The sequence below is a fragment of the Cimex lectularius genome, unplaced genomic scaffold (assembly GCF_000648675.2).
Source record: "Cimex lectularius strain Harlan isolate CLEC.00 unplaced genomic scaffold, Clec_2.1 scaffold69, whole genome shotgun sequence".
NCBI classification, from domain to species: Eukaryota; Metazoa; Arthropoda; class Insecta; order Hemiptera; family Cimicidae; genus Cimex; species Cimex lectularius.
In genome coordinates, this window is record NW_019392630.1 from 135251 (window position 1) to 153963 (window position 18713).

Genomic DNA, 18713 nt, shown 5'->3' on the forward strand with positions numbered 1-18713 from the left:
GAGTTTGTCCAAACGGTTATATTTATGTTATCTGTTATAAATGTTATCTGCTCCTTGTCAATTGAATATTGACTCGGTGTTCTAAAGGGCCTTTGGACGTTTGAACAAATTCCAAGTGCTTAAAAAGTCAATAAACGACTTAATCTCTACCCCTCGAATCGGTTGAGTTTCGAAAACGGGATTGAATTCGACCAAAATCCGCCCGATGCCGATTGAAAAGTTCAATTGAGAAGTTGGAGAACGGGGCCGATCCTCCGGCTGCGAGAATTGGACGAGAAGCACCCAGGTAGAATTGAAAGAAAATCTGTTGGGACGGCCTTTCCCTACTCGAAACATAATAAATCGTCCCATATGTTTTCGTGCAAATAAAAATCGACTCCCTGTGCCCAAATGACATCTTTGATTTCCTTTTGTTAACTAAATTCTAAAATACTTTAAAACATCCTCAGACGTCTACGGCCGCGAATAGGAAAGTGGAAACCTCTGGAGTAAGTCTGCTAGATGTAAATACCGTTCTTAACAATACTGTAATTGCTGTACGTTTGTGGGGAAAAACAAACCGAGCGGTGATAATACGGAGAGATCCCCGTTTATTTGGGTTTTGAGGTCAAATAAATCGAATGTCACCCGGATAATAGCACGATTAATGTTACAGCGGTTTCTGACGAGATAGGAAGTCGGTGTTGCAATTTGCAATTTTACTCAGATTCTTGTGTAACGGGGCGAGTATAAGACAGCAGGCGACTTCTTATTCTTAACACCAATCCGAGGTAAAACTTAAAAATAATTCGACTCGCTTCATTCTGCAACTTTGGTGTTTTCTTCCTCCGAGATGAGCCATATAAAAAACAATTTTTTCGAAACAAAAGGTCAGCTAGTTGTGAAATCAATCTCACGGAGACTCAGTTCTGGAGTTTTTCGGGGAAAATCTAGTTATTAATGATAAAAATAATTTTGTTAGATTTATTCCTAAGGTCTGCAGGGTGCTAAACTACAAGTTTGAATGTTTCTGTTCGTTTTGGTCTGCTTATCATTGCTGTTTTGTTCTGCTAATCATTGCTGTTTTGTTCTGCTTATCATTGCTGTTTTGGTCTGCTAATCATTGCTGTTTTGGTCTGCTAATCATTGCTGTTCTGGTCAACTAATCTTTGCAGTTTTTAGTCTGCTAATCATTGCTGTTTTGTTCTGATAATCATTGATGTTTTGGTGTGCTAATCATTACAGTTTTTAGCCTGCTAAACATTGCAGTTTTTAGTCTGCTATTCATTGCTGTTTTGGTCTGCTAATCATTGCTATTTTGGTCAAGTAATCTTTGCAGTTTTTAGTCTGCTAATCATTGCAATTTTGGTCTGCTAATCATTGCTGTTTTGGCCTGCTAATCATTGCTTTTTTGGTCTACGAATGATTGCTGTTTTGTTCTGCCTAATCATTGTTGCTTTGGTCTGCTAATCATTGCTGTTTTGTTCTGCTAATCATTGCAGTTTTTGTCTGTCAGATATTTTACCATCTTATATATATAACTTTTTTTTTGAATAGGCAGATGGAGATATTTGGGAAAGATTAGCATTGAATCATTGAAGTATGCAGAGGGGTATGAATCTACTGTTTAGTCATTTCTGATCATCCTGGCTTTCCTATCATAGTTGTCTGTGGGTTGATAGCCAGATCCGTATGTTCAAAAGTGAATAAAAAATTAGCATTTACGTGTCATCATGTTTCAGCATTTTGCCATCTTCAGTGTTGGATTGAATAGACAGAAATTAATAAACAATTACCTACAATCACAAAGCTATCACACATCACATTACCTTGTCTAATGTAGTTATTTTGGTCTGTCAGACATGTTTCAGCATTTCCCCATCTTCAATGTTGAATTTTCATTAGGATAATGGGTTAAATAGGCATATCAATATATTTATTTAATTGTAAGATTTCCTCTTGAGGTTTGCTGGGAGTGTTCAATCTGTAGTTTGGTCATTTCTGATCATCTGCCTATCCTCTCTGTTTAGGTCTGTTGACCATGTTTCAGTAATTGTATAGGCAAAATCAAGATATTCAGAAGGCAAATTTATGGTAATTTGTCTCATTTCATTTATATTTTGAGCTTTTCTTTCTTAAAGGTGAGCCAAACCAAACACACTTTGATAAGAAAAAAAAGGTCATAACAGTTGTGAAAGCAAACATTCTCATGAAGACTCATGTCTGGAGTCTCAGGAACCCTCTGGGCATTAAAGACAAAATAAATGTTATTAGATTTTATCCTGAAGTCTGTAGGATGATAAACCTCAAGTTTAAACGTTTCTGATATTTTGCTAATCCTCTAATCATAGTGGTTTTGGTCTGTCAGATATTTTTGTAGCATTTTGCCATCTTCATTGTTGAGTTTGTTTTGTTTGGTTAGATATTCAGGGCCAACAAGTACCATTTATTCATAGGATTTCATCTTAAAGGGATGTAATGTGAAGTTTGGTCATTTTTGTTCATCCGGTCTTCCCTTCAAATTATTGGTCATTTAAATCATGTTTCAACTTGAGGAAGGCAGGGGGATGAAACTCGAGGTTGATCGTTTTCTTCTATAAGTGGCAATGAATAAGCATAGAACTAGACCTCAGGGACCTCGGCAAAACCATTTTTGTTCATTTTTAAATAATCCTGGTCACCTTATCCTCACTGCTTTTGGTCTGTTAATTGTTTTGGATTTTTACCATTTTAAATGAAGATTTTCTTTATGAGGTTTTATGAACCCTCGGAGTGTTGGTGTTTTTCAAAAAAAGCCCATTTGTATTTTGTAAGGATGACAGGTTTGAATACAGGGCTGTTACCTTACAGTGAGGAGCACCATGTTGTGGCCACTGACACCCCTGAATGAAGGGGAGTTTGTTGGGTTGAATAGGCAGAATCAAGATATTAGAAAAAGACAAAAAATTAGCATCTAACATAAGTGCAGGTTTCAACTTGATGGATACTGGGGTGATAAGTTGGTGGTTGGATTGTTTCTGATTATCCTGGCTTCCCTATCCACACTGTTTTAATTCGGGGTGATAAACCTTAGTTTTATCTTTTACTTCTGTAAGTGGCAGCGAATTAAACAACAAAACTTCAAACTGCAATTTTATCATTCTAGTCTGCCTCTCCTTGCTGTTTTGGTCATCAGATATTTCAATGTTTCACTATTTACAATTAAGGATTTGTGTTGTTAGGTTAGACAGGTTGATCAAGATATTCAAAAAGTTTAATTGGGAAATTTCATATTCAAGGTCTGCAGGGATATGATCCTGTAGTTTTGTCCTGTCCTTTTATAGGTGTCAGTGAAATAGGCAGACCTGGGAGATAGGAAAGTCCAAACTATGTTTACCATCTCAAGGGCTTCAACATTTTTTTTCATGTAATCCTGGTCTACTTATCGCTTGTTTTGGTATTTTGCCATCTCCAACAGAGAATTTTGTTATTGTGTTGAATAGACACAGCAAGATATTCAGAACCAACTAAATGATTAGCATCCAATTTCACAATTCCAATTTCTTCTTGAGAAATCCAAGGTTATTAATTTTGTACTTTGATCTCTGTTTTGATCTGTCAGACAAGTTCAGCCCTTTCACTGTCATTATGATTTTTATTTTAGTTCACTGAGAGTAGTATGATCAGAATTGTCTCAATTTATAAGTCCAAGTACATTATTCTTCGTTCTTTGAATTTCAGATTCCTTCATGGTCAATATAATTAAGTTTACATAGTCTGAAATTGCTCACTTTCTCTCAATCTCTGAATTATAACTAGGCTAGGAGGATCAGTGATTTATCCTTTGTTAAAATATTTCCTTAATTCACGTAATTTGAATTTTTATGTACTTATATGTTTAACATATTGCAATTGTAATTACTAGGGCTATGGAATATATGCATTTGCATATTTTTTCTGGTTAACTAAAACCTACAGTTTTAACAAACTGTATATGTTTGAAAGCATTTGGAATCAATTTAAGCTATATTTAATTTGCATATTTGTGCATATATTGCCATCAATGCATATTTTTGCATAAACGGGTTGTAATTGCATATTTTTTTACATATCCGGCACATCGGTATTTGGCACGTCAAATTTTACTGCTTCTGAATAGGCAAAAATATCCGAAAAAGAGCTACGGGTTCCCAGTCTTCCGTTTCCACATAATGAACGAGTTTGTGTTTGTTCAGTTGCTGCTCCTCTGCGAACTTTCGGTCGCCTTTGCTTCTCTTGGAATAGATGTAGAAAGGAATAGTGTTTGTACCACTGTAAATGTTCCCTTGCAATAGTTCAATTGGATTCATGGAAATATTACGACCTCAGTTCTCTTCTTTACCTACCAACATACGAACATAGCTGTACCCAGTCTCTCATGCGTTCACGTTACATCGTGAAGCAGTATTCGTGTGTTGTGAACTGACTAGTCCTAAAATGCCGAAAGCCACCGCAAAGACGAATGATTTTTTTTCAAAAGTATGTGCGTGAATTTTCCAGTGAGACTTTTAAGGGCGATGCAGACGTTTTACACTGTGTTTATTGGGGTAAACCTGTATCAACAGCTACACGTTTTTTGGTAACAGAGCATATGAAAACAGTAAAACACAAGGGAAACAAAAGTTGGAAGTCTAAGTTTCAACAAACTTTTGTGACACAACTGGTCTGGAAAGTCTGGTTTCGATACCGATTTATGTCGTTCTTTAGTTAGAGCTGACCATCTATAAACTAAGCCACCCAGAATTCAAGGTTTTTTTGGAAAAATGCAAAGGGAAAACCTTCCACACGAAAGTACCCTCAGGAAATCTCACCTGGATCTTAAATACAATGAAACACTCCATAAAATCAGAGACGTCATCGAAAATAGACCGATCTGGGTCTCGATGTATGAGACGGAGGATTTTTAAAATTTTTTTTTTTTTTTTAAATGCGTTTTTCTTTTTTAATAATAGCCATGTGATATTCCTCTTGCCACTGTTTCTCTATTCACTACTTCAAAACTTTGAGGTTTCCTTATTTTTTCTCATGGTAGTTTCGCATATTTTCAGTTTTAAATTGCAATTTTTACCAAATATGTTTACATATATATGTGCATATTTGAATGTTTTTATTGCATATAAATCACAGCCCTAGTAATTACGGTGTCTTTCACCACAAGGTTTGGGTGAGTAGTGCATTTTGAAAAAAAGTCTGCTATCTTAAATTCTTTGTTCTTCTATTTCATCCTTGTAGGTATCAGTTTATAATGCACAAGCTTTCATTCTGAATCATCTGGGGTTTCTTGATGTTGATTTTTGATTATGTATTCCTGACTGGGCTATTATAAATTAATACCTAACATATAAAGGTAGTATACCTGTAGTTTATTTTTACTGTTCAATAAAGACTTTTTGTTGAGGATTTGAAACGACAGCAACACCTATTGCTGAATTTTTATAGATTTTACTATAAGGCAGGCCTTTTTTTAATGTGATATCCAAGTGTTTAGTTTAATGTGATATACACACTCTTAAAAATTCAGACTTGTTGAACTAATAAGATTATTGAGTCTGGTAAAATTAGTAAAGGCACTTTGGTCTTATTGATGTTCATCTTTAACTTCTATTTTTTGTAATATCCAAAGAGTTCAATCAATCCCTTTTCATTATCAATTCGTACACAGCTGTATTGTATGAACAAAACAGTTATTTGTAGGTGTTTTAAAACTCCTCCACCGATTTGATGATAAGGGATGAAACCTTTAAGAACCATAAGGGTTTTTAATCATCTAGTGTTTTCATAAAAATGATATGATTTCCCTGGCATTTTAGAATACCAATGATTTACACATTTGAATTGAACGAATCCTACTTTTTTTTACAATAATAGTTGAAAGATATATCACTTTTGTCATACAATAGTAACAAAAAATACCATAAAGCTTTTGTAAGCTCAAAATGTAAATAAAATAGTGATATATTTAAAAAAGAATATTATTAAGTTGTTTAACTCTCTGTAAAAATTTGGAATTAATTTTGGTTCACTCATGTGTGTTTATTATAAAAATTTGCATAATGTTTCCTTATTTTTTTTTTTAAACAGCTGGTACCTTGTCACAGTTAAAAGTAAAATAATACATCATATTCCATCATAGTACAAGTAAAAATAATAAGAAATTCAAGATGGACAAACAATTTTCCTACAGAGAAGTGTATACAGATAAAAGGTAACGAACATAGAGTTTTGAAAAACTCGAATTGAAAATAGCAATTGGCAAGGGAGGTGCTTACATTATTCTATATTAAATTATATTTTAAACAAATTAGAATCGGAAATCTCTAGAGATCTGCAATATAAAAGTATTGTTTCTGTCACATCAGATGCCAAATAAGATGCCAATACACATAGAAATGCCAAAATAAGTGCCATTTTGAATGACAATATATAAGCTAGAGAAGAAATTTGGAACAAAGACAACACAGAGACATGCAAAAAAAAGAAATAATCTGTGTTATTAGAAAATAATGAATTAAAAAATATAGATTATACAATTAATACATTCATTCCTAAGGTAAACCTACTTTTATTTAGAAAAAAACATGGACAAATTTTACATTTGATTTATTGTGGCACAAAAAAAAAAAAAACTGTGATCCCTTTTTTTCATATTTCTCTTCCTCCAAAAACACAATAACAAATAAACCATTAATCGAATATGAGCTCTGGCGGCTAATATTGACAAAATATGGGAAACAACTGTATTATTTAAATATTATTACTATTACTATTGTGTGGTGATTAGTGACCATTAGTCGTTTCTGAATAACTATTACTATTTAAATATTCTTTTATTGTCTTACAAATCAAAGTTACTTTTATACAAGGATTACTCTTACTCGCAGGTTTTACTTCTACAATTTATTTCAAGAGACATGTTTGTAACTCCTCCAAACTGATGAGTGTTTAATGCTTGAAATCCGTATGGTTTTAAACAACAAAACCTGTAAAAGCCATCCTTTGCATAAAAGTGAATCGACTACTCACTCCACCTTCATTATTTCTGTAAATCTAAGTTATTTTTGGTTACCAAATGCAAAGTTTTTACTGTATTATTTATTTATATTTGCGGGTTGTTCACCAAAAAGAAAATTTCATTTATACAACTGTCTTAAAAGTTATTTTTTATGAAATATTTAAACTAGGTCTGTTTTATTTTGTAGTACCATGTAAGGACCGTATTAGTTATGTCACCTTTTTTTCTTTTCTTTTTACAGTTAAGAAAAGTTTCAGTGAAAACTATTCCAAATGGCTCTTGGTGAATATGACTTGAGATTCTAGATTTAACAACATGGCAGATATAGAATGTGGAGGATATCAATTCCTCCACAACTTTGATTCTGGAAATTTGGCTAATGTCGAGTATCTCGGGTATTATGGTAAGTTGAGTACATATTTGACTTACACATTTATATAACGAGTTTATTCAAAAAAGAACCCGAAGATGAAGAGCCATATTTTGAATTTGATGTTTGGACAAGACCTGATAATGGAGGCTCCGAGTATGAGAATGGGAATCGTACCTGGTTCTACTTTGGTATCAGAGGTATAAAATTTACACCATATAAAAATTGGAAAAAAATGCGTATTTGGTGTTTTAAATGCGATTCATTTCCAGGTGGGACACCATTCAGCACCATAAAGTTGAACATTCAGATGAATAAGCAAAGCAAGATGTATGGCCAAGGGATGGCACCTGTTTATCGGGTGCTCCCTGGAAGAGGGAATTGGGAAAGGATCAAGGACAGGCCGACGTTTTCAGTAAATCTCGTGCAAAATGTTAATTTCCTTTCCATTCACTTTCCTAATCCTATATTTAATCCTTATTTAACATAATCCTTAAAATTCTAATCCGATATTTTTACTGAGTTTTTTCCTAAAACATAAGGTTATTTCATTTTAAACAAGTATTGGATAATATTTTGAGAAAAACCTACAAAATATCTCTTAAAAACAATTAGATATTACCCCAGTACTTGTATTATTAAATAAATAAAATTCTGCTTAATATGCCTTACTAAAGAACAATTGTTTTATTTTAGATAACAAGTGGAAAATTTATTCTAAGTTTCAAACATAAATTAGGGGAAACTGAGAAGACGACAACATTTTTCGCATTCACATACCCATTTTCTTATTCCGACCTCCAGAGTTTTTTGTGTTCGTTAGACTTCATGTACCGAATGAAGAATGAGACATCAACACACAGTAAGAAAATATTGTTTAAACTTGCAATTGGCTTGTTGGAAACTCTAATTTAAATAGCTCAGGAAACCTGGAATTATATAATATACATATACAGCTTTTTTTTCACTTTTAATTAATAATTCATGTGATTAAGTATCGTCATTTAATTATTTATACTCTGCAACATGAGTTGTGTTGTGCACATAGTTACTTTTTTCCACTGACCATTCTCATATGACCACATACAAAAGCATGTTGCAGAGATTAATTCTCTAATTAATCGTCATAACAGTCTGACATGTTGTTATATGTATTTGTATCTTTCTAGCAAAAGTAGATGATATTTACTATCACAGAGAGTTGCTGTGTTACACTCTAGAGAAACGAAGAGTTGATTTAATAACAATATCATCCCACCATAACATTAGCACTCAACGAGAGCCAAGATTCGAACATCTATTCCCCGATCTGTCGACACCCAGATGTTTCAAATTTATCAAAAAGGTACAACCTATAGTGGTACCTAATTTTATAATTTTGTTGAGGAAGCTAGTTTTTTTGTTGTTTTTATTGATCTAATTTCTCTTCAAAATGTAGAATGAAAGTGAAAGTGATAAATATCTCTTCAAGTTCAGAAGACAATTCATGAAACCGACTCAAAAACAGGTTTTGATATTATCAATTTTTTAATTAATAATTTCAAACTTTGGAATTTGAGAAATGTATACAAATTCTGTATTTGATGTCATCATACTTCAATTTTTTTTACAATAATTTAGTGCTACACTGTCTGAATTATATATAATAAAAAAAGGCAACAAATTAAACATTCTATGTGCTTTTTTTTATTATTTTGATTTTTACGTCAGCAAATTACTTTAAAATTATAATAAAACTTTGGCAGGTAATATTTCTCAGCGCCAGAGTTCACCCTGGAGAAACGCCTTCGAGCTTTGTCATGAATGGGATTTTGTCGTTTTTGATGTGCAAAGAGGATCCTGTTGCCATAGCCCTAAGAAAGTATTACGTCTTCAAGATAATACCAATGATCAATCCCGATGGGGTTTATAGAGGCAATTATAGGACAGATACAAGAGGAGTCAATCTTAACAGGGTTTACCTAAATCCTTCTCCTACTGATCATCCTGCAATTTATGGCGCAAGGTATTTTTCTATTTAATATTTTTTTCAAATTGCATATAGTTCCACTTTGATTTTAGAATTTCAGTAATGACATAGAATATAGATCTTAAAATTAATTGGTAGCATCTGTATTTGTACAAATCGAATTAAAAAATAGTAATAAGGAAGAAAAGTGTCATATGGAGAGTTAGTGAAGGAGTTAGAAAGTGGCAAGAGAACTCTTTGCAGGCAGTTTCTGGCCGAATTAGCAGGCGAGAGAATAGACCTGGACGTTTCCATATTCTAGCTAAAATATGGGAGCTCTTTCCTGAGAGGTTCGTGGCTATACATGACCAGGTGGTCCCATGAAAGTTTATTTAAAAAGAATAGTAGGGGACCCAACTGCCATGGATGATGTTTGCAGCATATGTGGCCGGTACGCAGAGACGATCCAGCATGTGTCTGGATTTACAATGATGGCCGCTAAACAATACACGGAAAAGCAGAATTGTGCCACAAAGATTATATATTTAGCACTTCCTAAAAGTTTGAACTTACTTCACACATTACTGCTACCAGCCCGATATTATCTGGCACAATAAGAAGTGCAAAAATTGCACAGTGTATATAATAGATGTTGCCGTGCCAGATAATCGAAATTTAGGGTAAAAATTTCATTCCATGTTAAAATGAGAAAATACAGCAAGCTATCACTGGAGATCGCTGCTCACTGGACTCACTGGAGACAAATAATAAGTGTGGAGACTTCTCCTACCGGCCATGGGTGTTATCCTTACCACCTTTAGTAGAGGACTGGAAAAGCTTTGGTTGCATCCTGGCATAATCCAGCGAGTGCAGAAAGCAGTGTTCCTTACCTTAGTTCCTGTGAGGTACAGAGAAATACAAGAGGCAGCGTAGATGTTCCCCGGGGAGTTCTTGACAAGGGGTCAACAGGATTAGCCCTCTTGTATTTATTCATATAAAAATACAAAACATTTTTTACATAAACATAATTAAAGATAAACATCATGATCCCAGGACTTGCCAACGTAGTCTTTTTACATTTCTTATGTTGTAGTGCAGTTAAATTAACAACAGAAAAAGGAAACTAATTACTTATTCATTTTTTAATAAAATTAAATAAGGCAGGTTAAATTTCTTTTTGTATTATTTTGTATTTATTTATTTATTTTTCAGGAAATTGATCCTCTTTTACCACCATGGTCGTGAAGTTGAAGAACCGCCAAATCTATTTGCTGCTTTCAGCCTTCCTAGCCCTAATGATAAAACAGATGACACTGATTTGAAAGTACTAAAAACTTACGATGTAAGAAGATTTACATTTAAATATACTGATTTGTGTCTGGCTTTTATTTATTTATTTATTTTTATTTATTTTAGCAGGCTGATGATAGCCCAGAGGAGGAATGCGATGACAGCTGTGGGGATTTAATCCACCTTCCGAACAATGGAACTGCGGATTGTAACGAAGAAAAAAATAGTCCAGATTTGTCTTTCCACCAGTTGATAACACCGCCTGAAAATTCTGGCATATTTCTGTACATTGATATGCATGGTCATGCCTCAAAAAAAGGTAATTTTATAATACTGCTTTAAAAACCAACTATTCCTGGGAAAAAATTGATCCTGTCATGTATGAAGGTTTTATGTCAAGCCTATTTGATTGTTCTACGTCTTTACTATTATCCACTCAAATTATTGAAGAAAGTGCCAACAATTGAGCCCAGAACTGATAATTCATAGTCCCACACTCATTCTTCAGTCCTTAAAAAAATAAATATCTGTAAACAGCAACCACCGAATAATCTCTCTATATTTGCTTGCTTTCCTTTAAGCAATAAGTGAATAGTGAGGTTCTAGAATTTAATAAACCATGTTCTTCAACATTTATTATAACACAATTCTGCCTTTTAAATATACAAAAAAAAAAAGTCTTAATAATCTAAAAAGTAAGCCACAACCTTAAATCTGGGGTGAGTCTTTGGTATTGACTGACTTTTGATTTCCAAATCATCCCTTTTTATAACAGTTTCTCTGCTGGAGTGTGGAAAGGAAAAATCAAAAGTCTGGGGAGTTCCCACGTTGCGGGTGGACCTCGAAAAATGGGTATCACGTACCTGGTTGATGCAACTTCAATTTATGATGTCCATGTCGCTACATATTTTTTGGCCTTGTGACAACCTTTCAGCACTAAATAACTCGACATTAGTTATTTATTTGATTGGTTGTCCAACTAAACCTCCCACAACTTCACTCCCTACGCAATCCCATTCGAAATTCCGAGGACTCCTCAGAAAGTACAAAAGTGTTACTGGCTAAATTTTTCCAACTGGAAGTAATTTTTTTTTTAATTATTCTGCAAAAGCCATGTAATTTACATTACTGTAAAATATTATTTTATTTTAATTAATTACTTACCCATTTTGTATGAGTTTAATAAAAAATAAATTAAAACATTTTAAATGTAGAAATGACTTTTATTCAAATATGCACCCATATTGACAAAACGTTCTGCGGGGTTGCCTACTTCATTTACTTAGCGCTGTGGGGGACACAACTCTTGTGCCATATAATTTTTAACACTTTGGTAAATGTTAAAAAAAATAATAAACAAATCATTTAGGTTATTTTGAAGTCCCAGAGATGGGGACCGCAGTAAGTAGCCAGTGGTTAGCGTGTTAGACTCTTGGCCCATAGACCAGGTACAGGTTGATTCTCATCATTGTCCTGACCCCTTTTTACACTATACCCCCTCCTAACTACACTGAAACAATTAACTATTCAACTACGTACTCTGTCTTATACACTAGTTGTTAAGGCCATTAAAAAAATAATAATAAAAATAAAGTGTCAGAGAGCTATTTTGATTGTGATAAATGAATTCCACTGTGGGCAACCAAAATGGTCAAGTGTAGAATACAGTTAGGTAGGGTTCACACCAGAGCAATAAGAAACACATCGTTGATCGTAAGCGATATACAATAATTGCCCTGTAAAGTATGCAACACTCAGGCCTATAAAAACATGAAGGTATGGCAAAATGTAGTTCACACCTGTACATGTGTTATAAAATAAGGGTATCCAGAGACGTTGCTTGCTCATCTCTTCCTTCAGTGTCAACGATATTGCGAAGGGTGAAGATGACAAATTCAAAGTGTGAGGACGTTGGCTTTGTTATTGGCTGTCTCATGTCTTATCGCTTCAGTATGAACCTCATTTATCTTAGGATAAAAATTGTGTATCTAATGTTTCTGCAGTAAATATTTTACCAGCCTTACTGAGTTAAAATATATCACCTTATAAACGTCTTTTAGTAATTTGTAGGCAATTTCTCCCTTAGGCACAAGTTGTTCAAAATTCTTTCTATGTAATATATACATACTTTTTTAATACATACTGTTTAATAGTATATACTGTTATAAAACATAACTACTGTTTTGAGGATCACAGTGGCTGAATGATTAAGGTGTCCGACTCATATTTGCCATACTAGCCCTTAGCTTTTTTAATCGAGAATAATATGAAAAAGGTATTATAAAGTGGTTTCACACCCAACAAGCAGTTGGACATTAAGCCCTCCTGACAGGAATTACTTTACTTTTTACAACCTTAAATGTTATTTTTCTCTTTGAAAATTAAAATGAATTTTTTTAGGCATTTTTATGTATGGAAATCATTTTAAAAACATGCAAGATAACATTGATTGCATGCTACTGCCAAAGTTGATCTCAATCAATTCCCAACATTTCCATTTCGACTCATGTAACTTTACAGAGAGAAACATGTATCTCAAGTAAGTGTGCTAGTTGTGCCATTTACACTCTATACAAAATAAACTCACTTTTGTAATTGTTTTTAAAAGGGATAAAAAAGATGGCAGTTCGAGAGAAGGCGCAGGCAGAGTCGCCACGCTAAAGTTAATAGGGCTGATCAGAAGTTATACTTTAGAGTGTAATTACAACATGGGGAAGAGAGTGAACCATCTTCCTCCACCCCTGCGAGAGACTCTAGACAAGAAGCCCATGCAACCGCATATAACACCTCCAAAGTTCACGCCACAGATTTTTGAAGAGGTATGCTTGAATGATTTTTTGAACTGTTACTGTCTTTAACAATACCTTTCTATTGTTATTTTGGACGTATTTTTAGACAAATTTATTTGAAGGGTTTTCAAATTTAAAAAAAATTATTGCTTTTAGGTTGGACGTTCCATTCTTTGGTCTGTTCTTGATTTAAATGGTCTTCATCCAAATTCTCGCCTTATTAATTCATCATATAGATGTTTGTTGAATGTACGAGAAGTGCTGAAGTATAAAGTAATTGCTGATCAAAATCTGAGTGACGGCAAAGCCGAAATGAAAAAAGCTAGAAGTAGCAAGGTATGTAAGAACAATTGTTTAAATATGCATGAAACCACGCAGTACATTTTAAAAATAGTTTGATAATTTTACATTTGCCTTTTTAATAATGTCATCTAATAATGACCTAATTTGGTTATTATTCTTACTTCATTTTTCTTAAATTGTAGTTGAGATCTTGAAAACAAAAATATTTTATTATGGTGAACATAAGAATATATCGTATCTCAAGAAAAATAAGAATACCTTTTTTTATTTAGAAGCCTTTGAATTTTAAACACAAATAGAATATTTTATGTCCTAAATTCATATTCTGTTTATTTTTATAATTCGCAGATTTGTTTATTTATATTTGAAAAAAAGCACTTTAATTTTTATTCCCATGTTTTTATCGTGCACAACAGGAAATGTTGATAACTGCCTGCATCGCTTTGCTCAATACAAAACTTGACATACCAAATAAGTCAACAAATTCACTGAATATCATGTAGTATTTCATGTAGATCATTCTGATTACTCAATTTGCATTTTGTAGAGGTTGTTTAGTCAATGTCTGCATGAATCTTCACAATAAATACCACAACTAGAAAAAATGTAATGTGCAGTCCCACTACCATGCAATTGTTTGTAAATTAGAGAATATTTAGAGAAATTGCAGTTGAAAAAAATTAAGATTTACAGGATTAACCCGTATTATTTTTTACAAATCATACACAAAAAAGTTTCCATGGATCTATAATAGAGAGAAATAAACAAAAATACCCACGACCTTTATTTATCACTTGATTCATGTAACTAAGAAGTTTTAACAACAGTTTTACATAATTCCATTTAATTTGTGATGTTTTTGCTCTATTTGACAATTTTTATAAATGAATCTCTTTCTACATAATTAATAAATTTAATAAGTAATGGATTTTGACATAATTTAATGTGTTTAGTTTAAAAACAACTTGCACAACAAATGTAAATATGCACTTCTATGCAACCTCTACATTATGTTGTTCAACGAAATTCTTGTATTAGTCAGGCAGGTGTTTGGTGTTTTTCTTGATTTAAAAAAAAAAAAAGTATATTCATTTTACAAATGCTGAAGACCGAAGGGTTGTGTTTTAATAGGTGAAGGGTGACAATAGTGGCATCACTTTCAATGGTAGCAAACCAAAAGTAAACAACCGAGGAGAAGATAGATCCAGGAAATCGAAGGTGTCCCCAAACCCTTCGAATAGCGCTTCTCTGTCTAAATTTGGGACCAAAGGTCAGCCCAGCCATGTGTCGACTGCACCAGAAATAAGGAAAAAGCGAATGAAAAGGACAAATTCACCTAATTGGATGAGTATGTCTCGTCTCGAGAAAAAAGGCGATGCCAAAAGGCTTCTGCCTGAACAGCGTAGGAAGAAGTTGAAACCAAAGTGAGTCTCAATAAATAATCATAGTTTTTAATGGAAAGATTTTTTTCTTAAACTGCTTAAATTTGATCTGAGAAAATTTACCATTTACCATTTGAAGTTAATACAGTGCTTTTTATGGAATATCAAGCACTGTTGCATTTCTTATTAAATTACAATTTACTTTTATTTAATAACATTATTCTTACTGGTCTTATAATTGAAATTTAAACAACAAAAAGTAATGTCCAAAGAATCTTCTCTTACATGTTTTGAACTCCTAGCATTTGAGTAGCCTTTTGGTTCTATAATTATTAGCTGTGAAAATTTTGGTTAATCCAAAGATGTATTCCATCTCAAATGGCAGCAACCATCCATTGTGCTTTTTGTAAAAAAGCTAAATTTATAGGGCTGAATGTGAATATAGATACTTACATAAAGACAGCTCGCTGTGATCACTTTAAAATATTAACATTTGGGTAAAGTCTTATTTAATTTACTCATCCCATTATTTTTTAACCTTTTTTTATAAAAAATTATGAGGTTATTAAACCTTAGCTTTTTTTTTATCTACAATGATAATATGTATATAAACCAATATAAATCTTGAAGATTTTGTTTTCTTAATACAATGTATGCATTTATGTATTCAAAAATAGGTAGCAAATATTTTTCTTTTTGCTTATATACCTGTTTTTGTGTAACAATTTTTTTTTTAAATCTATATTGTTTTTTTATTTCTGTTCGTAAAGCTGAATATTGTATGCAATATGGTTTGGCAGTGCTTCATTGATGATGTATTATTTCCATTACAGTCGAATAGGAAATTGTAGAGAACCTTTTTTTTTTTTTTCTAGTTGGATCTACTATTTGTAGTTAATGTTTAAATCTATAAATATTTTATGTACACATTGCACAGTTTGTTCATTTCAAATTCAAGAATGAATGAAAAAGTCAACAACGGCAAGAGAACCTATTTAATTAGTCACATCTTAAAGTCGTGATATTTATTTTTTTACCATTATGCTTTCATTCCATCAAAAATTAGTGTAATTGAGGTCTATAAGGTGGCCATTTGATCATCTCTCTTATTTGCCTATTCTTACTGGATTGTCTTTCAGATTCTTTCATTATTTTACCATATTTTGGTTAGTTTAGATGGATTTGTAACTTATTAAATCTTTACAAACCAACTGAAAATGGCAAAATAGTGCAACACTTTCCTGGGAATTGTAGGTCTTGGCCTCTCAAAGTTTCCCTATACTCTCTTTTGATAATGTGTATCCTTATGTGAACCACGACATCACTAGTCCTTTATATTTATCATTTATCGTGTTTCTCATTTTATCTAATTTGGCCTTTCCAACCACTCCTAGTCCTTTCATCACTTTTCTTTTCAATGTTTTCATCTGTTCACATCACTTTGGTAATTGGCTACTTTTCTCTGCCAAAGCAGACAACATAATTTGTGATGAAGATTGTAGTGTTGTTCTAGTTCTTCAGCCTTATTCCATCATCAACATCTTTAAATATCTTGTCACAATTTATGTTGGATTTGATGAACTTGAAATAATCGACAATTTTGAAGATATAGTCATCTTTTTTCCAGCTTGTTCCAACTACAATCTAAATCTCCCAAACTGTTTCTCTTCTGTTTCTTGTTAGGTTCTCAATTTCTTAGGCTGATCTGGAACCTCTTGGTAAACCACCTTGGCAATTTTTTTCATCACCTGGTAATGCCAGGTTTAAAATCATGGCTGAGGGAAGCACCTCTGCTTAATTCCATTTTTTAGCCAAAATTCTGACTTACTTTCTCGATTTTGGCTCTTTTACTTCAGTGAGTGTCATTTTTATTAGTTAGGGAATATTAAATTCTCTCAGCATCATAACCTTTATATAATCCAGGAAAAGCAAATCTTTGTGCTCATGTTTTTTCATTTTTGACACACAATTATTTGGCCAGTCGTGCATCTGTAGGACCATATGGAAACATAGGACCATATTCAACTTATTATTTGATTAGAGTAGCCATCATCAAATGTACCTCATGGCATCTGGCAGACACAACAGGCAAGAATAGACAGACAAGGAAGATTATTGATCAAACTGCATGTTTTTAATATTGAAGTTCAGAAGTGTTTTGTTACTTCTGATTATATGTGATCAATTTTTAAAATAAGTCAGCGCAGTGACATCATTGTGATCTTTTTGTCTGAATTTAAAAAAATTGTAATGATTAATTTATGAAGCTTATAACATTAAGTGCAATATGTTTTTTCTTGCTTGTATGTTTTATGGCTGTGAATGGTCTGCTAACTTTAATTATCTTTTGCAATATTGCTATGTCTAGAAATATACCATGTTCAGATTAGAGCTAAAATTTATATTTTAATTATTTTTTTTTTAAATTGATGTTAGAGTATAATTACATTCAGTAATATTAGATATAGAACAAAACAAATATCTCTTTGTTTAAATGGGTAGACCCGGAAAAATCCGGGGTGAAAAAGTAGTTTAGTGAGTGTTACACAAAGGTTCAATTATAAAGGCAGGCATTATAAAAACATGTGACTTTGTCACTATAGAACTTATAGTGATTAAGGTATTTTGAAATTTTTAAATGTAGCTGTTTTTCCTAAAAAGGTTAGTGATGACTATATTTAATATTAATGTATTCAGTTATTTTTGTAAGATTAACTGCCAAGAACTTCAAATGGACAAGGACTTGCCATTGAAACTGTAAAGTACAATGATATTGAGAATGCTACTAATAATTGAAATAATACAAATTTGGTAATTTTATGAGTTGATGATTTGATCATCTTTTATTATTTTCAGCAATATCATTTGTGAGATGCATTCTCGTTATAAACCATCCTAATATATTTCTGTATATTTCTATTGATAAAAAGTTATATAATTGTTATTTTTTTAAGTTAACATACGAAATTATATTTTTCATATATTATTGAACATTCAATATGCAGTTAAACCTTTTAAGTAGTACATTTTCTGATCGAAAGTAGTACAATTTTGATTGATGTTTAAGGCCTTGGCTATTTATTGCAGGGGTTCTGTACCTTGGCCTACATTAAAATAGAATGTGGATAAAATTTTAATTTGTAGACAACACATAACTAAAAAACTTCATATTGTACCTTAACATACGTGTGTTTAGAAATATAGCCTAGATAATAGTAATAGTGATATTTTCAAATGTGTTCATTAGCGATTGAGGACATGTTACTTAAATTTTTGTTACCTAAAGCTCTTTTAATAGTTTAATCTATTTGAAACATGTTTTAACATAAAAGCATGAACAAACTCCTGAAATCCCACAATTATTTTATTCATTAAATTATTTGTTAAACTTGAATAGAACAAATTTGTCCCTAAATTAAAGTTTTTATTGGTTTCTGCAAATCAAATAAATTGCCGCTCATTTCTTTTTATTAGTGCCCCTGTTTGTATGCTGTGAACATGCTTCTTTTTTTTAATTAAAAGCCCAAATTTTCCTTACAGGCAAAAGTTATAATTATACAGATTAATCTTTTTATAAAATTTATAACAATAATTATTAATTATTTATAATTTTCTAAATGTA

The 18713-nt window shown here is 32.4% G+C and overlaps 1 protein-coding gene across 11 annotated transcripts in view; it reads left to right on the top strand.

The window, feature by feature from the left end:
- LOC106670336 (cytosolic carboxypeptidase-like protein 5) overlaps positions 1 to 18713 on the top strand; it is a 38291-nt gene that overhangs the window by 14092 nt on the left and 5486 nt on the right. For 3 of the 11 annotated variants that reach the window (XR_001341055.2, XR_001341056.2, XM_014400545.2), the window contains exons 1-14: positions 309 to 488; positions 7251 to 7412; positions 7469 to 7579; positions 7652 to 7812; positions 8076 to 8241; positions 8549 to 8724; positions 8818 to 8886; positions 9125 to 9384; positions 10540 to 10669; positions 10744 to 10936; positions 13018 to 13156; positions 13226 to 13436; positions 13563 to 13742; positions 14841 to 15133. Coding sequence is in view for 9 of the 11 variants with exons in the window: in XM_014400545.2 (XP_014256031.1) it covers positions 7325 to 7412; positions 7469 to 7579; positions 7652 to 7812; positions 8076 to 8241; positions 8549 to 8724; positions 8818 to 8886; positions 9125 to 9384; positions 10540 to 10669; positions 10744 to 10936; positions 13018 to 13156; positions 13226 to 13436; positions 13563 to 13742; positions 14841 to 15133 (2177 nt within the window). In the remaining 2 variants the exon portion in view is untranslated. Of the gene's footprint in view, positions 1 to 6; positions 287 to 306; positions 489 to 747; positions 771 to 6084; positions 6203 to 7250; positions 7413 to 7468; positions 7580 to 7651; positions 7813 to 8075; positions 8242 to 8548; positions 8725 to 8817; positions 8887 to 9124; positions 9385 to 10539; positions 10670 to 10743; positions 10937 to 13017; positions 13157 to 13225; positions 13437 to 13562; positions 13743 to 14840; positions 15134 to 18713 lie in introns of those variants that run through there. The other 8 variants (XM_014400548.1, XM_024224735.1, XM_024224950.1 and 5 more) reach the window with 8 other exon arrangements.